Source organism: Xenopus laevis, chromosome 1L (assembly GCF_017654675.1).
Source record: "Xenopus laevis strain J_2021 chromosome 1L, Xenopus_laevis_v10.1, whole genome shotgun sequence".
Taxonomy (NCBI): Eukaryota; Metazoa; Chordata; class Amphibia; order Anura; family Pipidae; genus Xenopus; species Xenopus laevis.
The window spans coordinates 211,102,570-211,126,271 of NC_054371.1; the positions used below are offsets into that span (position 1 = coordinate 211,102,570).

A 23,702-nucleotide genomic window follows, 5' to 3' on the forward strand; every position below is an offset into this window, starting at 1 on the left:
GATCGATAGATAATTAGATAGAGAGAGTGAGAGATGATAGATAGAGAGAGAGGGAGAGAGAAATGGATGGTGATAGATAGATAGATAGATAGATAGATAGATAGATAGATAGATAGATCGATCAGATCAGATACTTGAGATATCTCTAGTATCAACCGATATTAGAAAAATTGTGCTGGAGGAAATCAATTCACAGTATATGTATAGTCACAAATAAAAAAGAGAAAGCACTCATAAGTCCCACAGTATTTTCTCTTAGAAAAGATGATCTGCACAAGCTTTTGGAAACTCTCCTGCGATAGGTGAAATAAGGGTGGGTTGCCAAAATGTATTTTTTATGTAATATAAATGAATCAACAATTAATTCAGATTCACATTACATGGCAGCACCAGCGACATCCCAATTGTGTAAAGGGGTTGAGTTAACTGTTAGTATGATGTAGGGAGTGATAGTCTGAAACAATTTACAATGGTTCTCATTTTTTAGTATTTGTGGTTTTGGACTTATTTTGTTTTTTTTATTCAGCAGCTCTCCAGTTTGCAATTTACCAAATTGCCCTAGCAACTAAGCATTGATATGAATAAGAGACAGGAATATCAATAGGAGAGACCTGAATAGAAAGATGAGTATTAAAATTGTAGCAATCACAATAAATTTATAGCCTTACAGATCATTCTTAGAGATGAGGTCAGTGACCCCCATATGAAACTTGGAAAAAAGCCAGAAAAAGGCAAATAATTAAAAAACTATAGAAAATAAATAATGAAGACCAATTGAAAAGGTGCTTAGAATTGACCATACTAAAAGCTAATGTAACTTCACTTTCTGCTAATGGGCTGATAGCTTCCCTTATGCTTAGCTTCTCAACAGCAGCTCAGAACACACTGAGCATGTGCAGTGCCACTGACACTTAGAAGGCGTCCCTGAGCTGATACTGACCCGAAGTTCAGTATATATAGTATAGTATTTCTAGCTGTCGTACAACATAGTTCTCCATTTAAGCAGAAATTTAAGACTGTGACACAGATAGCAAGTTGCTCTTAGAGTCAAATTCCCACCTGATTTATTTAGAGCTGGAGCTCAGCCGCATAATCCTTGCACATTTATGTACCTTAATCGATAATTTATAACTTTCGAGTCGATATGCAGAAGATTTCATTAGAAATGCATTACAGCTACGTTCAAACATAACTCACGTGATAAACCCTGAAGGCTTATATCATAATTTTAACAAAATAATAATTAAAAATGCATGTGCTTTGAAAATGGCTTTATAAGTGCTTTAACATTGGCAGTAATGTGTAACTTACTTTTAAGAGAGTAGGAAAATGTAATGGCATTGGATTGTGTACAGTAACAAGCTGTAATATGCAAGGACCTCTGGGATTAGCCTTGGCTGGTTCAGAGCTAGTGATGGGCCAATTAGGGCCGTTTCACTTCATCGAAAAATTTTGCCAATTTCCCATGAAATTCGCGAAACGTCGAAAGATTCGCAAAACGGCGCAGTTTTTGACACTCGCGTCCATTTGTTTTTTTTCATGTGAAAAATCCAGAAAAATAGTGAAAACCTGATTTATTTTCCCGCAAACCAAATTTTTTGGGAAAATGTAATAAATAAGAAAACCCAAGCGTATTTGATCGGAGTTTGTAGCAGAAAGTGTGAGATAAAATCGGACTTTAATAAAAAACCCCAAAGGCTAAGAATATAACATACAGTATCGATGGTGGTTAGGTGGGAAGTTTAGTCTATCCAGGTTTAACCATTCAGAGGTAGATGTCCATCAACACCCAGAGGCCCATTTACTAAAGGTCAATTTTTTGTGGTTTTTGAAACCACGATTAAACTCTAAAAACACAAATGCCATGAAAGTTATTAAATATTCGAATAAAAAAAGTACAAATGAAAATTGCTGTCAAAAAAGTAAAAAAAACCAAATTTTTTGTGAAAGAATGAAAAATTTTTTTGACAATGAACATGTTCATCTCCAAAAACCTCTAAAACCAAGAACGAAAGGCTGATCTTTGCAAGAAAAGACTGGCCCACCGGGATACCAGGAAAACTCCCGGTGGGCCCAGGTGTCAGTGGGCCCTCATGCTGCTAAACTTTTGGCCTATTTTATGGCCTTTCCCTATTCTATGAGAACAAAGAGGCTAAATAGATGTAATAATAGATTATAGTATGTAAAGAAAACAAAGTAGAAGAATAGAGGTTGATTGAGGAGATAAAGAATATTAGTACTGAGAGTGGGCCCCTGGTCTAAGGTTTTTCGGTTGGCTCCTGGTGTCCCAGTCCGACACTGGTACTTTTGTATGCGTAAATTTTGTAGTTTTTACACTTGATAAATTACGAAAAAAATAGTTGATTAAGTAACTATAAAAAATTGTGTTCGTTTGAGCTAAAAAGTGCAATTTGGAGAAACAAACGTTATAAAAACTTTCATAAATGGACCCCCAGGAGTGTTGAAGAAAGAAAAGTGTTTTTGCATTTGGGGGTGCCAAATGTTAGGCACAGTATCTAGTATTGTGCAAGTAAGCAAGTATGAGCTAATTATAAGGGCCCTGCTCCTGTAAGTGCCATAAAAGATAAATAATGCTTGAAACCCAGAGATATAGAAATTGAACAGAAAGCTGACCAGGGCAATCACATCAGAGATCCTGAATGGAGCTCCAGTAATTCGGGCATCAGTTAATTGCTTTGGAAATACTGTGCGAGGTCAGGAACCTGCAATGAAATATGGTATGTCCACTCAGCACTTCCTTCCTAATAGCAGGGAATGAAGCTACAGTCAGACCACTAATACTGACATCTGTAAGGGCAGAGACACATGTGGAGATTCGGGGAGATTAGTCACCCGGCGACAAATCACCTGTTCTTCGGGCGACTAATCTCCCGAACTGCCATCCCGCCTGCTAGAATCTAAATTGTTGGCGGGAAGGCACTCAGAGCACTTTGTTTTCCGAAGTTGCCTGAAGTTTCCTTGTGAGGCAACTTCGGGCGACTTCGGAAAACAAAGTGCTTTGAGTGCCATCCCGCTGGTGATTTACATTCTAACTGGTAGGAAGGCAGTTCGGGGAGATTAGTCACCTGAAGAAGAGACGATTTTGTTGCCAGGCGACTAATATCCCTGAATCTCCACGTGTGTCTCTGCCTAAAGGGATTATTATTATGATGCTAATTGCACTGGATTTTGTGCTGCCATGTAGGAATTATCTGTATTAATTACTAATCAGCCTTATATTGTGACATTTCTATTCTATGTGTACTGTATATTGTGAGTGGGTCCCTAAGCTCAGTAAGTGACAGCAGCACAGAGCATGTGCAGTGAATCAGCAGAAAAGAAGATGGGGAGCTACTGGGGCATCTTTGGAGACATAGATCTTTACTCCACATTTTCAAAAAATGATTTCCTTTTTCTCTGTAGTAATAAAACTGTAGCTTGTAATTGATCCCAGCTAAAATATTATTAATCCTTATCAGAAGCAAAACAATCCTATTGGGTTTATTTAATGTTTATATGATTTTCTAGTAGACTTAAGGTATGAAGATCCAAATTATGGAAAGATCCATCTGGGAAGACCCCAGGTCCCGAGCATTCTGTACAACATAACAGGAATTGCTCGACCAGGTTGTGATTTTCTTGATTTCTGAAATCCGGTTCCCAAACGTTATGTCCTCCGATAAAGTGAAGTTACAATACTAATATAAATATATTAGGGAACAGATACACCAATGCAGGAACTATGCTGCTACATTATTTATTTAACACAACATGTTTCGAGCTGTGGGCTCTTTCTCATTCTGGATAATAGGTCCCATACCTGTAGCAACACAAGAAGGACACTTTTCTCAGTGGTGTAATTTTACCTCTTCTCTACACATCTGTGACCCTGCAGTGATTTACTTTTGTGCTAAGTTAGAGTCATGGGTCTCTATTCTTCCATGTTGTGTGCATTTTTGAATTATATGCATCTATTGGCTTATGTTTATAGTTCAGCTCACCTGCCCTCCGTAATAAAACTCCTCGGAATCATTGTCTCCCTCTGAATCTTCTTCCACTGCACTGCTGTGCCTGGATTCCTGGGGATGGAACACAACTCACTTAGTATCTTGAAAGACAGATCATTTTTATAACCTTTACATGGTCATTTCAAAAGCATGTCCCAGTGCTGCGTCGTAATGTGCAGTATGTTGCAGTATTTTTTATGTTGCATTGTTATATAGTGAATAAACTACTCTTATTGTAAAATATAAGGATATTATAAGTTACAGAGGAGTTCCATGACCATATAAAAACACGGGGAGAAAAGTTGAGTGTTTTTATACTGGTCATGGTAAATTCTAATATCCTTATATCTTGCAACAATTAATTATTATAATACATACGTTTCAGTGAGTCATGTGACAGAAATGACACCACTAAGCTCCGATTAAAACAGATGACATAATTAAGCACTGATATAATTTACAGGATATTCATGGATCTTGTGTATTATAACAAAATAAAATTACTTTTTTACTCTATTACATGTTATTCATTCAAGGGCTTTAAAAGGCTAATTGAATGGCATACTCTTTTGTTTCTGCTACAATGCCATGACAAGGGGAGTCTTAGCTGAACCTTCGCCTAAAGACTATCCACCTAATCCCTTTGTTGAATAATATAATCTCCCCAAATCTGAGCGTGTGTCTCTGCCCTTACAGTTCAGAATCTGCACCTGAATGACTGAGCTGCCAGACTAAAACAGGGACATTCAACTTTAAACTTAGATTTTGGAACAACGGTAAAAAATTAAAAACGGAAAGTCATTAAAAAAGCTCTTTATTTCTGGAGAACAATCTGAAAACAACTGAACTGAAAAAGTAATTGGAAGGTGAACATACCCTTTAAAGATGAAACAACTTTTTTTAAAACTTGCAAAATTGAAACCTATAAATTAAAGTCATCCTTTCTCCTAATTAGCTTTCAAAACCTGGATGGTGATGTTACTGGGACAGAAAAAAGACCTTAAGAGGCAACCTGATGAAGTAAGAGCAGGGCATGGGGATTAATCAGGCATTTTGACAGGGTTTTAAAACTCGGAGATGGGCACAGGTATAGGACCTGTTATCCAGAATGCTTGGGATGTGGGTTTTTCCATATAACAGATCTTTATGTAATGTTAGACCTAATTTAAGACCTTAAGTCTACTAGAAAATCAGGTAAAACCCAACAGGCTGGTTTTGCCTCCAATTAGAATTAATTATATCTTAGCTGGGATCAAGTACAAGCTACTGCTTTATTATTTAAGAGAAAAAAAAAGTCATTTTTTAAAATTTGGATTATTTGGATAAATTGGAGTCAATGGGAGATGGTCTTTTCGTAATTCAGAGCTTTCTGGATAACAGGTTTCCAGGTAAATGATCCCACACCTGTACTAGCAGGGGTTTTATTGCTTGGGAAAGTAAATAACTACTGCTGGTTGTCTACCTTGGATTCCAATCACTGCTGTGACAGTAACCTTGCATTTATGGAATTTATTTATGACTGGATAGGCTGGTGTGCTAAGGAGTTCACAATTTCTCCCCACATAGAACTGTCCCCAATCTCAGCTCAAAGTGTCCTTGTTTGCATATCTTAAACAAGATACAATCATAATCAGGTTCATAACTGTATCAATGTCATACAGCAGAATCAGGTGTAACACTTTGCTCCCCATATGATATAGATTTACTCCTGATAGTAACATTTGCACCAATATCTTTGCTTAATAATGTACTAGGTTTAACCGAACTACAATTTTGAAGAAAATTTACCTCTGCCATAAAAATAAGACAAACACATTACCATGCTTTAAATCAATACCTTTGTAGGAACGTCAAGAAGATATTTAATCTTTTACTGAATTTACAGAGTAAAAGGCAAACTTGGAGTTTAAACGCACAAAGGTCTGTTTAACTAAGTCAGCTAAAAACCTGGTTCTCCTTCTCGCTGTGTTGTCCTCAAGCAGAGACTTAATGGGGTTCTTAACCAGTGATGAAGAGACCCAGGCTCAGTTATTAAAGTATTCACTCACGCAATCTCATTTAAAATGCAGCCTTCACCTTGCGCCAAAAGATTTCAATTTCAATCAAATTAAATATTAATAACAATGGAGCTGAGTTCTCCCCAAGCACAGACCAAACTGCAGAACATCATATTCAATTCTATGTTACATTTCAGCCATATTTCCAAATACTTTCAGGTTCATGAGACCTGAAACAAGCGCACACACACACATACTGTATACAGCTGGTGTGTGCAGTTCAGTTGCATTTCCATTAAAACTGAATGACATTTTAACAACACACAGGGCTCTCTTTAGTGATACTGAGGCACAGAAAAAATAAATGTTGCTACCCGCGATTTGTAAATTACGCCAGGGAAAACGGAATGCAGAGATGCATTGCACTGAGTTCCGCCGGTGGGCTGTAGAAACTGGTTGGATTGGTTTGTAGCCAATCCCAGTTAGGGCTCTCTGACTCAAAGACAGCCTAGTTAACTACCCTCTATCTACTAATTTGGATGATCTAATGTCTATTGCCATCCAAGTAGATATAAGACAGAGGAAGAGAAGGGATGAGAAGGGTACTTCCTTTCCTACTGGGTTTAGTAAGGTTAAGCTATCTAACCTCTCAGTGCCTCTACCTCAGGAGGAACCCATGTAACTGGGCATCACTCATTTAACTCTTGAGAAAAAGGCCCGCAGGCGGTCTCAGGGTCTGTGTATTTACTGTGGGGAAAGGGTCATTTTCTTAACCAGTGTCCTAAGAGGCCGGGAAAACTTCAAAGCCTAAATGGAGAAGGGGAGCTCCACTTGGGTCGAGAAGTTTCCTCTCCCCAATTTTCCTCTAGGATCATGGTATCTGTTAATTCAACCTGGCCTATGGACTCTGTTAAGGTTTTTTACTTTTGTAGATTCTGGGGTGGCGGGGAATTTTTTTTTTAGCAGTAAGGTTTAATATTCTTTTAACTTCTTTATGTCCTCCCGTGAGAATCTTAGCTGTTGACAAAAAGCCTTTGGGGTCAGGTTTGGTAACCAAAAGACTGCGGTCTTGTCTATGTGCACTAACAACTTGCACTCTGAGGAGTTATCCTTCTATGTCATCGAGGGTTCTTCTTCTTCTCCTCTAATTTTAGGTTTACCTTGGTTATGGGTACATAACCCACATATTGATAGGGTAACTGGGGAGATTCTTCAATGGGGTCAAAAATGTAAGGGCTCTTGTACTAGTGTTCCTCAATTGTTGGCAGTCACATCTCTAGAAGGGGTTTACCTGCGGCTTATGCTGATTTCTCTGATGTGTTTTCTAAAAAATCCGCAGAAACTTTATCCCCACATAGGCGTTATGACTGCCCAATTGACCTCATTCCTGGGTCTACTACCCCTAGAGGGAGAACTTATCCTCTTTCTTTGCCCAAAGCCCAGCAATGAAAGAGTACAAAGAAAACCTCAAAAGAGGTTTCATTAGACCCTCTAGTTCTCCTGCTGGTGCTGGGTTCTTTTTTGTGGGCAAGAAGGATGGAGGACTTCGCCCATGTATTGATTATAGGGGCCTTAATAAAATTACCATCAAAAATCGCTATCCTCTTCTGCTGATTTCAGAACTATTTGATCAGGTCAAGAATGCTACTATATATTTCAAACTTGATCTTAGAGGTGCATATGACCTCATTCGTATCGGGGAAGGGGATGAGTGGAAAACGGCCTTTAACACCAGGGATGGCCACTACGAATATTTAGTTATGCCATTCGGTCTTTGCAACGCCCCTGCACTGTTCCTGCAGTGTTTGTCAACGGCATCTTCCAGGACCTGCTGGGGTTATTCGTAGTGGTATATCTTGACGATATTCAAATATCTTCCTCTAACTTGTGTGACCGTCAAAAACATGTCTGGGAGGTGTTGTTCAGGTTAAGGAAGAATAATGTATTTGCAAAACTTGAGAAATGCACCTTTGAGGTTTCTTCTGTCCAATTTTTGGGGTTCAATATCTCTGGTAAGTGTCTAGAAATGGATCCTGGGATGGTTAAGGCCATACTGGACTGGGCACAGCCTCTTTCTTTACGTGCAACCCAAAGATTCTTAGGTTTTGCTAATTATTATCGTCAATTCATTAAAAACTTTTCTTTGGTGGTGTCTCCTGTCACGGATCTAACCAAAAAGGGTGCAGATCCAAGTATGTGGTCTCCCGAGGCTATTCAAGCTTTTGAATTTCTCAAAAAAGAATTTCTGTCTACTCCCATTCTCCGTCACCCTGATACCACTCTTCCTTTTATTGTAGAGGTTGATGCGTCAGAGGTTAGGGCACGAGCGGTCCTTTCTCAAAAACATCCGATAACCAATCAAGGTGCATCCTTGTGCATTCTTCTCTAGGAAATTTTCACCTGCCGAGGCCAATTATGACATTGGGAATAGAGAATTGTTGGCTTTCAAATGGGCCTTTGAGGAATGGCAACACTTGTTGGAAGGGTCTAAACATACTATAACAAAAATCTGTTGTACATCGAGTCTGCTAAACGGTTGAATCCTAGGCAGGCAACATGGGCTTTATTTTTTATCCGGTTTAATTTCTCCCTCACATACAGGCCTGGTTCCAAAAACACTAAGGCAGATGCACTCTCTAGGAGTTTTGAGTCTAATCTGTCTGAACCTGGTGAGTGTGTTCCCATCATTCCGGGTGAGCAGATTGTGACAGCTCTGGAATCAGACCTTGCCACACTGTTGTCTTCAGTTCAATCTTCTGCCCCTGTAGATACTCCCTCCGGGAGATTATTTGTTCCTGAGGATTTAAGGGAACAGGTTCTGGGTGAGGCTCATAATTCAAAATGGCGGGACTTCCTGGTATTTATAAGACTGTGTCTTTATTGTCTTGCAATGTGGGGTGGCCTTCATTTAAACAAGATGTCAAAAATGTTGTTAATTCTTGTCCTGTCTGTCAGAGGTCAAAGTTTTCTAGGAACCTGTCACAGGGTGTAATGGAATCTACTCCAAATCTTCAAGATGGCGTCCAAGATGGCGACCGCCTGCCTCACCACATGGCTCCTGCCGGGCACAGGTCTATGACCTCATCTCCTTCCCAGTCCAAGATTGGTCGTCGGCGACGGAATGGACGCCGGCGTCAAAATCGGGCGCCGGCGTCAAGACGTCAGCGTGGGGACGCTGGCGTCTGACGCAAGCGCGTCAAATTTTGGCGCCAATCCAGGGACTACTTAAACTCACTTCCCCTTCCAGTCCTTGCCCAACTATAGGTTCCTGCTACAGTGTTCCTGGGTGTTATTATCTATTTTGATTCTTGTGTACCGATTCCTGCCTGTTCTTCGATTTTGCTTGTCTTCTGCCTGGTCTGACCTTTTGCCTGTATTTTGACGATTCTTTGGATAAACCCTTTTGTACCTCGAACCTGGTCTGGTCTCCTCTTTGGTCTACACTATTACTGTGCCTTCGGGCCCGTTACAGTATAGTTGGGCCATGGACCCTTCGGAGGAGACTCCAGCTCCACCTGATGTCGGTGGTGCTATCCGCGGTTTGGCTTCCCGCATGCAGTCATACGAAGCCCAGCAGACACACTTCGGTCAGGCTCTTGAAGCTATCCTGGACAAGTTGTCGGCGTTGTCACCTGTGGCCCCGGTCCCTGTGGCCATTCCTGCAAGCCCACTTCAACCTTCGGAACCTCGCATTCCTGCGCCTCCCCTCTACAGCGGCGATCCTGTTGCATGCAGAGGTTTCATCAACCAGTGCGAGATCCAGTTCGCCCTGCTGCCAGGTCAGTTTGTATCTGAACAAGCTAAAGTGGGGTACATGATTACTCGCCTACAGGGGAAGGCTTTGGAGTGGGCATCACCTTTGTGGGAAAAGAGGGATCCTTTGATTGACGATGCCAGTGCCTTCATCCGTGAACTTCGGGTTGTCTTTGATGCCCCTGGCCGAGCTACGGCATCCTCTGCTCGCCTGTTCCAGATCCAGCAAGGCACTCGCTCTGTTCCGGAGTACGCCATTGAGTTCCGCACCCTAGTGGCGGAGACCACCTGGAACAATGATGGGTACCATGCCGCCTTTTACAACGGCCTAGCCATGCGGATCAAAAACGATTTGGTCTCCCGGGAAATTCCTTCTCGGTGGGAGGGTCTGGTGGCGTTGGCCATAAAGGTTGATACCCGACAGAGGGAATTTCAACTCGAGCTCGACAGAGAGCGTTCGAAGAAGTATCCCCGGTTCCAATCCACCCTGGCTCCTCGCTTTCAGAGACCCCTACTCTTCAATCCGGCTCCTGCTTTCCCCTCTCCTACTCCTGCGGCTTCTGCTTCATCTGCTCCATCTACTGAGGAACCCATGCAGATCGGACGGGCTCGTCTTTCCGAACAGGAGAAGCTACGGAGAAGGGCTGCCGGCCTATGCCTGTATTGTGGGGGCAAATCACACTTCGCCCATGAGTGTCCTGTGAAGCCGGGAAACTCCAGCACCTAGGTAGGTTTGGGGAGACCTATCTGGGTGGTGTTTGTCATTCTCCCCAACCCTCTATTCAACGCTTCCTTCTTCCGGCACAGATCCAATTCGGTTCCCAGAAGATCCCAGTACAAGCTTTCCTGGACTCTGGTGCTGCTGGAAATTTCTTGGACAGAGTTTTTGCTGCTCGCTATGCGGTTCCTCTACAACCTTTGGCTTCTCCTCTGCGAGTCTTGGCTATTGATGACCACCCTCTGTCTTCGGCCATTATTTCTCAAACCACCGTCGAACTTTCTCTTAGAGTGGGCACCATGCATCTGGAGAGATTGGCCTTTCTAATCATCGACTGCCCTTCAACTCCACTTGTTTTGGGGCTCCCCTGGTTGTGTACCCATAATCCAGTCATTGACTGGACCTCCGCTCAAGTCTCCCGCTGGAGCCCCTATTGCCAACAGAACTGTTTGCCTGCTGTGCCCCTTATCAAGGTTTCTTCTATTTCTCCCAAGTTGACCCTTCCGTCCATCTATCAAGATTTTGCTGACGTCTTCAATAAGGGCTCTGCAGAGATTCTTCCTCCTCATCGACCCTATGACTGTCCAGTCGAACTTCTTCCTGGTTCCATGCCTCCCCGGGGTCGCACCTATCCTCTTTCCCCCCCTGAGACGGCTGCCATGAAGACCTACATTCAGGAAAATCTCCAAAGAGGCTTCATCCGCCCTTCTTCCTCCCCTGCTGGTGCTGGATTTTTCTTTGTCGAAAAGAAGGACGGAGGTCTGCGACCATGCATCGACTATAGGGGGTTAAACAAAATCACCATTAAAAACCGTTACCCTCTCCCCCTAATCTCCGAACTCTTTGATCAGTTAAGAGGGGCCAAGATCTTCACCAAGCTGGATCTTCGGGGTGCCTATAACCTCATTAGAGTTCGTGAAGGGGACGAATGGAAGACCGCCTTCAATACCCGAGATGGGCATTATGAATATCTAGTCATGCCATTTGGACTATGTAACGCCCCCGCGGTCTTCCAAGAGTTCGTGAATGATATATTCAGAGACCTGTTGGGGCAAAGTGTTGTTGTCTATCTGGATGACATTCTTGTCTTTTCCAAAAATCTCCACGAGCATCGCTCCCAAGTGAAGGAAGTTCTTCTTCGTCTAAGAAAAAATAATCTCTTCGCTAAATTGGAAAAGTGTTCGTTTGAAGTGTCCTCCATCCCTTTTCTTGGGTACATCATCTCCCAGCAGGGTTTCAAGATGGATCCAGCCAAGGTTTCAGCAATTCTTGATTGGCCCCTCCCCACAAGTGTCAAGGCTATCCAGAGATTTATTGGCTTTGCCAACTATTACAGACAATTTATTAAAGGTTTCTCTTCCAAAATCTCTCCTATCCTGGCCCTCATCCGCAAAGGGGGTAAGCCACAACACTGGCCTCCTCCAGCCCTGGAAGCCTTTGAATCCCTGAAAACTGCCTTTTCTTCTGCACCTATTCTCAGACACCCTGATCTTCTTCTTCCCTTCTTCCTCGAAGTCGACGCCTCAGATGTGGGAGCTGGAGCTGTCTTGTCACAGAGATCTTCCTTGGATGGGAAATTGCATCCCTGTGCATTCTTCTCTAAGAAGTTTTCCTCCTCCGAGCAGAACTACGATGTGGGGAATCGTGAGTTATTGGCAGTGAAACTCGCCCTGGAGGAGTGGAGACATTTACTGGAAGGATCCTCCATTCCCGTGACCATCTTTACAGACCATAAGAACCTCGAATTTATCCAGTCCCTCAAACGTTTGAATCCTCGACAAGCCAGATGGTCACTATTCTTCTCCCGTTTTAACTTCGTCATCACCTTTCGTCCTGGCTCTAGAAATAGAAAGGCTGATGCTTTGTCTAGAAGTTTTATCCCTGAAGTTCCCTGTTCCGAAGATCCTGAACCCATTGTGCCTTCCTCCAAGATCGTAGCTGCCCTATTTCCCTCCTTGGCCTCGCAAATCCTTTCCGCACAAGCTTCTGCTCCGGACAATATTCCTCTAGGGGTTGCCTTTGTTCCTCCTGATTGTCGCCAGTCTATTCTATTCCAGGCTCACAGTTCTAAACAGGCTGGTCATCCCGGAGTAGAGAAGACTACCGAACTCCTTTCTCGCCTGGTGTGGTGGCCATCCATGAAGAAAGACGTCAAAGACTTTGTTTCTTCTTGTACCATCTGTGCCATTTCCAAGTCTGGACATTCTCCCCCTAAAGGACTCCTTCTTCCATTACCTATTCCATCTCGTCCTTGGACTCATCTTGCCATGGATTTTATTGTGGAACTGCCTGTCTCCTCCGGTCACACTGTCATCTGGGTTGTCGTTGACAGGTTTAGCAAGATGGCTCATTTCATTCCCCTCCACAAACTTCCCTCTGCTCCTGAACTTTCCAAGCTTTTCATCCATCATATTTTTCGTCTCCATGGGTTTCCTGCCGAGATCGTCTCTGACCGTGGCTCACAATTCGTCTCTAGGTTTTGGAGATCCTTATGCAAAGCTCTCAACATTTCTTTACAATTTTCTTCTGCCTATCACCCGCAATCCAATGGAGCTGCTGAGAGAGTGAACCAGGCGTTGGAACAATTTCTTCGCTGCCATGTTTCCCTGTGCCAAGACGATTGGTCGGATCTCCTTCCCTGGGCTGAGTTCGCCCATAACAACGCCTTGCATTCTTCATCACATCAGTCCCCTTTCTTCTGTGTCTACGGTCAGAATCCATTGGCGTTTCCCCAGGATCTTCTCCTCACCAATGTTCCTGCCGCCAACGACCAGGCTGCCCACATGATGGCGATTTGGGCTGCTGTTGCCTCTAATCTACAGAAGAGCTCTCTGATCCAAAAGAGGTTTGCCGACAAGAAGAGGATTCCTGCTCCGCCCTATGCTCCTGGTGATAAGGTCTGGCTTTCCACCCGTAACATCCGCCTGAAGATTCCTACCCCAAAGCTTGGTCCCAGATTCATCGGTCCCTATCCTGTCATTGAAATCATCAATCCGGTGGCGGTTTGTCTTCAACTCCCCCCAGAGATGCGGATCCCGAATGTCTTCCATGTCTCTCTCCTTAAGCCTGCTGTGTCTCTTTCTTCTTCTTCTTCTCCCCCAGCTCCAGTTCTGGTTGACAATCACCAGGAATTCGAAGTGAAGAGGATTTTGGACTCTCGTCTTTCCAGGGGCACTCTTCAATATCTCATCGAGTGGAAGGGGTTCGGTCCCGAAGAGTGCTCCTGGGTCAGGAGCTCAGATGTCCATGCGCCCATCCTGGTTCGTAGATTCCATAAATTATTCCCTCTCTCCCCTAGACTCGGTGGTCCTGAGGCCCCCCCTAAGGAGGGGGGTACTGTAATGGAATCTACTCCAAATCTTCAAGATGGCGTCCAAGATGGCGACCACCTGCCTCACCACATGGCTCCTGCCGGGCACAGGTCTATGACCTCATCTCCTTCCCAGTCCAGGATTGGTCGTCGGCGACGGAATGGACGCCGGCGTCAAAATCGGGCGCCGGCGTCAAGACGTCAGCGTGGGGACGCTGGCGTCTGCGTCTGACGCAAGCGCGTCAAATTTTGGCGCCAACCCAGGGACTACTTAAACTCACTTCCCCTTCCAGTCCTTGCCCAACTATAGGTTCCTGCTACAGTGTTCCTGGGTGTTATTATCTATTTTGATTCTTGTGTACCGATTCCTGCCTGTTCTTCGATTTTGCTTGTCTTCTGCCTGGTCTGACCTTTTGCCTGTATTTTGACGATTCTTTGGATAAACCCTTTTGTACCTCGAACCTGGTCTGGTCTCCTCTTTGGTCTACACTATTACTGTGCCTTCGGGCCCGTTACACAGGGGTTGCTAAGGCCATTACCTATGTCTAGCCCATCTGTCTATGGATTTTATTGTTGACCTCCCTTCATCTCAAGGGAAAACAGTGATTTGGGTGGTAGTGGATAGGTTCAGCAAAATGAGTAATTTCATTTCCCTCCCACACCTCCCATCTGCTAAGACTTTGGCTGAGTTATTTATTTCTAATATTTTGAAATTACATGATTTTCTGGTCAATATTGTTTCTGATAGAGAGGTACAGTTTGTTTCTAAATTTTGGCGAGCATTCTGCTCTCTGGTTGGGATTGATTTGTCTTTCTCTACTGCATACCACCCTCAAACCAATGGACAATTGAACAATTCTTAAGGTGTTATGTGTCTGACAACCAATCCTCATGGGCTGAATTATTACCCTGGGCAGAATTTGCTTACAATAATGCTACTCATGCTTCTACTGGTTAATCTCCGTTTTTTATTGTTAATGGTTTACATCCCAAAGCATTTTCTTTTTCTGGTTCATTATCCTCTGTACCCTCTGTCAATTCTTCTGTTAAACAATTTGCCAAGATCTGGTCTGGGGTTCACGACTCTCTTTCTGCAGCTACAGCCACTCAAAAGAGGGCAGCTGAGAGGTCTCATAGAGAGGCACCCAAATATCATGTAGAAGACTCAGTATGGTTATCCACAAGAAACATCAAACTTAAGGTTCCCTCACTCAAGTTGGGGTCCAGGTTTATTGGTCCATATCCCATTACTGAAATAATTAATCCTTCTTCTGTTCGTCTCAAACTTCCTGATAAGTTCTCTAATTCTTTTCATGTCTCTCTGTTAAAACCAGCCACACAGGTGTGTCAACAGTCTTTTCCTCCCCCAGTGTTGGTAGAAGGTCAGCCTGAATTCGTAGTCCAAGAACTCCTTGACTCTCGCATTGTGCGGGGTAAGTTGCAATATCTTGTACAATGGAAGGGTTACGGCCCTGAGGAGAATTCTTGGGTTCCTGTTTGTGATGTAAGGGCTGATCGTCTCAGGAAACAATTTCATCTTAAATTTCCTGAGAAACCTGGGGGTCCAGTGGCCCCTGCTCGAGGGGGAGGTAATGTGAGGGCTACTCACCCTGGTAGTCTAGTAGGCAGGCAGGGAAGCCCACCACGCTGGTCTTCTCCTTCCAATGCGCCGGTTTCCTAGTGCGTGCGAGGCGCACCTCTGCTAGTTTTATAGGTGCAGTCGTGCTGGCATAATGACACCAGCGCGCAATGGTGCGAAAATTGGCTATAAAAGGGATTTTTTGTGTGTAATTCTTTGCCTGTTATAGGTTTTCTCCCAGTGAGTTCCTGGTGCTTCTGTGCTATTTAGCTTCTGTTTTTTGATATCTGATTACCTGTTGTGACCCCTGCCTGTTCTAAGACTATCCTGACTTCTGGAATCCTGACCCTGCCTGGTAACCTACTCTTCTGTATCCCTACCCCTCTGATTGATCTCCTGGTTTGACCCTTGCCTGTCTGACTCTGCTTGTACTCTGCCTGCGTCGAACTAGCCTGATTGACTACGCCTTGTACTGCGACCTTCTGCCCAGAGACTTTGCTTTACCGTCGTGCACCTTAGCTCGTCCAGAACCCTTCGCTTGGCACGTCAATTAATAAGACCTGGCAGCATCCGATTAGCCAAGGGCTCCTCCTGAGATGAAAGGCGCTGTTAAAGGCAGAAGCAAGAGCCGAGAACAGGGTGCTTAGCATTGGTTCTGGATTTAGGGTGCCGACCATGACACTATCCCACAGTCACACTCCCTTCCTAGAGACTATTATCCCCACTGTTACTATAGTCACCATCTCTCCCTACTATACCTGCTATCCCACAGTCACACTCCCTTCCCAGAGACTATTATCCACTGTTACTATAGACACCATCTCTCCCTACTATACCTGCTATCCCACAGTCACACTCCCTTCCCAGAGACTATTATCCAACTGTTACTATAGGCACCATCTCTCCTTACTATACCTGCTATTCTACAGTCACACTCCCTTCCCAGAGACTATTATACCACTGTTACTATAGGCATTATCTCTCCCTACTATACCTGCTATCCCACTATAGTACTATACTACTATAGGCGCGGCTTATACCTGCTATTCCACAGGCCTAAGTTAAATTTAAGGAAAGCTACTGCAAAAAAAGTGAAATAATTAAAAAATCCCCAAATCACAAAAATAAATGACTAATTGCAAATTAAATGTTAAGTTAATGTTACCCTCAGGCAACCCTTTAAGGGCTAAGGAAATCATACTCTTACTGGATCCGGCTTTGACAGCTCTGTCAGCACTTTATACAAAGTGTAGTATAAAATATAGTATTGTATAAAGTGATGCAAGATCTTTTGAATTTCCTCTAATTTCCTCTTGGAGGTTTCAGCCATATGTTTGCTTTTATTGCTTTGTTAGACCAACTCAAGCTAATTGCTAATTGGTTGCTATGGGTTACTACATTTAGGCCACCACCAATACGCTACTTGTAACCATATAAGTACAAGATTTTGGGGCAGAGGGACACCTTGATCACTATAAATATTGCTTATGAGGGCACATAATTCCAAAATGGTAAGTTATTGTATATACCTCCCCTTTTAACTGCAATAAGGTTCCTGTGTTAAAAAGGTTTTTCACCTTTAAAGGTGAAGGAAAACTACCAAGGCAGTATATTGCCAATAGATTAGCCTCAACAGTGCAAGCTAGAACGTCATTTTTATTCTTTAGAATACTTTACCAAACCTGAGTAAACAGCTCTAGACACTGTCTCTGTTTGATTAGGATAGCAGCTGCCATATTGGCTTGCTGTGACATCACTTCCTGTCTGAGTCTCTGCCTGCTCACTCATAGTTCTGAGCTCAGATTACAGCAGGGAGGGGAGGAGGGAAGGGGGAAAGGAGCAAACTGAGCATGCTCAAGTCTTAGCCCTACAGGTTTAAGCTGAAACACAGGAAGTCTGATACAGAAGCTCATGTGTACACAATAGAAGGAAAGATCTAATGTTTCTTTTGACAGAGGACTCAGACCAGAATTACTTTGAGGGTTTACTGGTGTATTTATATAGACCTTTCTAATAAATCTTAATTAGTTTTAACCTTTCCTTCTCCTTTAATTAAACTTTTAGTATGATGTACTATGACAATTTGCAATTGGTTTTCTTTTTTTATTACTTGAAATTTCTGAGTTACTTAGCTTTTTATTCAGCAGTTCTCCAGTTTGCAATTTCAGCAATTTGGTTGCTAAGGCCCAAATTACCCTAGCAACCATGTATTAATTTGAATAAGCGACTGGAATATGAACAGGAGAGGCCTGCATAGAAAGATAATTAATAAAAAAGTAGCACTAGCAATACATTTGTAGCCTTACAGAGCATTTGTTTTTTAAATGGGGTCAGTGACCTCTATATGAAAGCTAAAAAGAGTTGATAGAAGGAGGCAAATTATTCAAAAACTATAAAAAAAGAATAAATGATGGCAAATCGAAAAAATGCTTGGAATTAGCCTTTCTATAACAGACTAAAAGTTGAATTAAAGGTGAACCACCCCTTTACCTCCTTTACCTCCTTTACCCCGCACCTTGCATCCCACATTTTTTCCCTTTTGCATCATTTTTGAATTACTTGAATTGAGCCTTAAAGCTAATATACACATTATTTCTCCCTGCTTTTTAATGCTAAAAAACAAATTGTCATTGCCATTAAAGCATGTGTCAATAAAGGACTGCTGTTATCCAGAGAGGAAGCAGAAACTGCCTAATTTAGGTTTATGACTCTATTAAATCTCTGGGTTTATAGCTGCCCAGTTGCTGCCTGGAGGCTAATAACAACGCTGCATTTGGAATTGTGGGTTATGAAAGACGGTTTTGCCCACCATATTTGCTTTGTACATACTTTCCAGAGAAGCAAACCTTTTTATAAGGATGAATGCCCAGGGCCCCAAACATTTTGGCAAATTACTGGGACAAATTTACTAAAGGGTGACTTTTCACCTTGGAAGGCTTTGCCACACTTTGCCTGACTTTGTTAGGTGCAAATTCGCTAACACTGCGCTTATTCACTAAAATGCGAAGGCAGCCGAATGCTGGCAAAGTTTCGCTAGCGTTAATTCTTCAGCACGAGCATTTCATAATGTTCATTTCTGCCTAGTGACTCTTACACATAGGTCAATTTTAATAGGGCGGGTACATACAGGTCATATATATATGTCTTTATTAGTGATGTTGGTGCAAATACTTGAAGTGGCCACCAAAAATATCCAAGGAAGCAAAATAAAGACAAAAGAGATTTTCTAATGCCCTAGACATGAGCCCACCCTAAAACAAATGTGGCATGCCCCTCAAATGGACGAAAAAAAGTTAAAACAACATTTTTTTTACAGTCAGGGGTGCTTCGCCAATGAGGCGAGTTGAGGCTGTCGCCTCAGGGGGAAGCGCCCCACTAGGTACCAGGGGCAGCAAAAATGCTGCTCCTGGTACTTTAAGAGTGAATTTCGGGGAGAGGGGGGGCAGCAGCAACTGCTGCTGCCTCAGGCGGCGGAGGGGCCAGGATCACCCCTGTTTACAGTTACAACTTTTAAACACAATCCCACTTTAAAAGATGAAAAATCTAGGTTTTTTTATTATTTTTATAAGATTTCGTAAGATTTTTATAAGATTTCGGTATGCCGGATATGATGTCACTGACATAGGATTGACATAGGATTGAGGAGGATGTAGCTTCATCTTATCAGGACTCCAGGTCTAAGCTGGCAAAGCAATCTCTGGCGAAAGGGGTAACTGTCAGGGGCTTATTGGCTCCCGCCAGGGAGTAGTAAGGACCAAGGAGGAAGTTAGTCAGTTCAGGCAAAGTATTTAATCGGCCATGGTCGGCACCATCTTGGATGCCCCGCTGGAGGAGACGCACCGCTGGAGAAGACGTCGAGAGGTAAGGCCCTGCAGATGGTCTTTCTGGTGAATTTTTGCTATCAATGGCCATTTCTCCCTTTAGTAAATAAGCCCCATATCTTTATGGTTCAACCTAAAACTCTTCAGTTGCACTTGCATGTCGGAGGGTGCTGGGAACCATACATGAACAACAGAGCACTAGTTTATATGAACAATGCTGTTTCATAGCTCCCCAGCCCTGTATAGAAAGGATTTTTCCAGGGCACAATTTGGTTTTCCCTTTTATTCTTCGCTTTGTAATAGAACATGTAGAAAAAGCAGTACATTACCTCTCCATTCTCTTTCTGTAGCCTCGATTTTATTGATAAGCTGTTGGTGATGTCATTGGACTTCCTTAACTCTGGAAGAAAAGTTCAGATCACGTTTAGAATGAGAATGCATTTGCCTCGCGCCTCTAACCAATATTATTGTGCTGCACAATACGACTGAATCTTAATGTTATGCTAAATGTATTGCGCATAATTGCTTATCTGGTTTTCAAGCCTTTTTACAACATTTCACAAGCTTTGCAGCCATAGTAATGTCACTAAACATTGCCTACTGCACAATAGGTGTTATTTTAATCATTATGGGAGTAAAGTCATTATGGATGTGCAACAGATCAAATTCCCTACAAACATACAACACTGATCAATGCACACTCCCTGGCTGCATGTTTTATCAGAAATTCATTGTGTGCATTTATTTTCATTTTCAGGAACAGGGATTTTGAGTTAGAAGTTTATGATTATAAAATGTACGTGCCACCATACTTTATCTAGGTAAATCCCAAATTGTTATATTTGTCAAAAGCTGCCACCTCCCTGCATGGTTGTACATCCGGCAGCCCCTGGAGTCAAAAAGGAACGTGGAGCACCAGGGCCATGGCAAGGATAAGAACTAAAGCCTAACTAAAGATGTAGCTAGAAATGTTGTTCATTATGTTTTGAGCTTCTGTACCAGCCCAAGGCAACCACAGCCCTTTAGCAGTAAAGATCTGTGTCTCCAAAGATGCCCCAGTAGCTCCCCATCTTCTTTTCTGCTGATTCACTGCACATGCTCTGTGCTGCTGTCACTTACTGAGCTTAGGGACCCACTCACAATATACAGTACAAATAGAATAGAAATGTCACAATATAAGGCTGATTAGTAATTAATACAGATAATTACTACATGGCAGCACAGGAACCAGTGCAATTAGCATCAGAATTTAATAATCAGCCCTGTAGCATCAGCTTATATTACAGGGGAAGCTCATTTTCTGCTGGATAATTAGTGACGACCCCTAAGCTTAGCTTCTCAACAGCTGCTCAGAGCCCACTGAGCATGTGAGTGTCACAGACACTTTCCAAGATGGTGACCCCCTGTGACAAGTTTGAAGTCCTGGATCATTGCTGCTATTGACAAGCTGAAACTTTAGACTGGTGCAATAAATTCAGTATGTAAACTATGGCATTTTTGGCCATATTCATTTTTAGGGTTTAGTTCTCCTTTAAGTGTAATGTTATTGGTTGACATGTTAGTTGTATGTATGTATATGTATGTATATTTTTATTTGTAAAGCGCTCCTTGAGGGCAAAGCACTGTACAACAAAACATTAAATTAGTAGTAACAAACAAGGGGTCATTGGAATAAAAAGTAACAATAAGTGCATTATAAAATACAATTCACAAAAATATAAAATATAATTACAATGCAGATTAAGTGCTCAGTGTCAAGGAAACAAAAGGCTACAGGACCCTACCCCGTAGGGCTTACAGTCTAAATGGGAGGGTAACATACGGACACAATTCAGAGGGGTATTAAGGTGCTGGGGGTTACAGTTTGTTACACTGTTATATAAGTGCCAGTTCAGGTGTTATCCAGGTGCTCCCAGAGGTAGTCTTTGAGTTTTGTTTTAAAAACACTGAAGGAGGATTCTCTCCTGAGAGATTCAGGAATTTCATTCCAAATATAAAGAGTCGCAAGAGAGAAGGGTTTGATACGGGAAACAGCAGTAGTAGTGGGGGGTACTACCAAGCGGTTGCTCTGAGAGGAGCGGAGGTTTCGGGCAGGAACATATAGAGAGACAAGAGATGAGATGTAGTTAGGTGCAGAGGAATGAAGGTATTTAATTTAATTTTCTGTTGTAAAAGTTTCAATAAAAAACATAAAAACCCTTACTTTGGGTAACAATGGAGATGATTTGGGTGGTGGGGGTACTTCAGTAGATACAAGACAAACAATGGCCCTATCATCTTGATAAAGGGCCATTGTTTGGCTTGAAACGTTGTAACTGTCCTGATCATTAAGCCCAAGAAAAGCAAAATAAAGGCTTTTTAAACGGATATTCCTGTTGGTGTGGTCTGCTACAGTGTGTGTGGATATTCAGAGTTGGTTGGAGTGGACACCGAATGACATGCACCTAACTACTAAATGGGAGATTTGAGTTCCTGGTGAGTGCTAGCTGAATTGTTTTATATTGTGAATATTTTGCTGTACTTCAGTAGATACAACCAAAGTGATAATGCTCTAAAGGTCCCATACAAGATGACCAAATCGTCAGCTTATTGGTCCATGTGTGGGGCACTCCGATGGGCCCCCTAGGGTATTGCCGACCTCAATGTGGGCATATCGGAGAGAGATATGCTCATTTTGGCCAAACAAGTGGATCTCCCTGTGTATGGCTACAGTGGAGGGGTTAAGCACAATGCGGGACTAGCCTCAGAATTTCTGATTATGGTGGGTAACACAAAAGCAGCCTTCAGTAGCTATTTTGGGAGATCAATTTTGGCTAGCAAGACTGTCCCTAGTCCAACAAAGCTTTTTAGACTTTTCTATCAGTGCTCATCAGATTTTACATGAATCCATTCTGCTTCATAATAATACAAATACCTAAATAGGAGGATATGGCACCTCATATAGGCTCATTTTTGCCTCGGTTCTAGTCTTGTGGCATTGGGTCAATTTCAGGGCTGTATTTCCGTCCGGTGCCACCCTAAAAACGTTTAATGTTTTTAAAATGTATTTTGTCATATAGACACCCAAGGTCCATCCCCCTAAACCTGCCACCCTAGGCACAGGCACTAGACATAGGCACTTGGTGCATATATATATATATACAGTGGCGTAACTACCGGGGGAGCAGGGGGTGCGATTGGGCCAGGGCCCGCAACCCCTCAGGGCCCCCCGGTAGCTCACGTGCCACGATTCCCGGCGGTTCCGGGAGTACGGAGGGGGCGGGGGCCCGGCTGCGTGTCCCGCGCCAGGGCCCGCCCCCCTCTAGTTTCGTCACTGTATATATACACACCTCTAGCCACATTAACACCAAATATACTGACTTAACCAACAAAAACACACTCACAAGAATTCACAAGGGTCTCTTTAATCCATGAAGTAAGTTGCAGAAAAAAGAAGGAAGTTAAAATGTGACTGATAATAAAAATAAATGCTGAGCGAAAGTTGCTCTGAGGACAAACTGATAGTGAGACTTTCAATTGGAATAAGCGGCTCACATCAAGATATAATTGATAGGGGCTGGAGGGAGAGAGTGGAACCAAGCCAGAGTCCCGCTCACACGCCGCCACTTGCTTTTAAGACTGAAGCCTTTTTAGTGCCCGTACATTAATTTTATCTCCCTCCTGCCAAAACCACTAAAGTATCAGGCATCTTGTCAATGTTTTTCACTTTGTTTCCCAACAGAATGACACTTTCGAGCTTCTACCCATAATATCAAATGTGCTAAAGGCAAATATATTATCCAGGCAGATTTAGCGGATGTCTTTCATCAACTCAACTGCGAACTTGTCACTGGCCACGATTCCTTATATTCTATAAATATCCATTTACGAACATAAATGCAATGAGCAAAGTAAAAAACTCCACAATGGAGTTTTTCCCCCATAATTTTGCATCCACCTTAGTTGCGCCTTAGATATGTGAGAATTTTGTGTCCGACTGAGATACTTTTAGTCTGTTATAGAATAAACAACTCTTAGTAACTAACAATTGGTCTTCATTTTTTATTTTTTATAGTTTTTAAATGTTGTGCCTTCTTCTTTGGACTCTTCAAGCTTTCAATGGCGGGTCACAAACCCCAGAAGCCAAAAAAAAAAAATGATTTCTCTGTGAGGCTACATTTATATTGGATTACTTATCTCTCTATTCAGGCCTCTCCTATTCTTATTCCAATGTCTCACACACACCACTGCTTGATTGCTAGTGTAAGTTGGTCCATAGCAACCAGGTAGCTGCTGAAATTCAAATCTGGAGATTTGCTGAACAAGAAGCTAAATAATTTAAAAAAACATACCTAATAAAAAAGAAAGAACAAATGGGGCAAATAAAGTCTTGTGTTGTATTAAAAGGGGCATTGATTCACGGCAGGAAGGGGTCATTCTTCCATTTTATAGTTGAATGCGACAAGATTTTGCAAGTGTTTGAATGTGTGGTGAAAAAGACAGATGCGAGTCAAGTATAACTCCTAGGCAGCGTGCCT

General features: G+C 42.7%; 1 protein-coding gene across 1 annotated transcript in view; it reads right to left on the reverse strand.

Annotated features, from left to right (window-relative positions):
• Positions 1-23,702, reverse strand: part of parp8.L (poly(ADP-ribose) polymerase family member 8 L homeolog) — a 193,380-nt gene that overhangs the window by 68,276 nt on the left and 101,402 nt on the right. Inside the window, exons 5-6 of the mRNA XM_041569417.1 lie at positions 19,515-19,585; positions 4,002-4,079 (exon numbers count right to left, since the gene is read on the reverse strand). Coding sequence (XP_041425351.1) covers positions 4,002-4,079; positions 19,515-19,585 — 149 coding nt within the window. The remainder of the gene's footprint in view (positions 1-4,001; positions 4,080-19,514; positions 19,586-23,702) is intronic.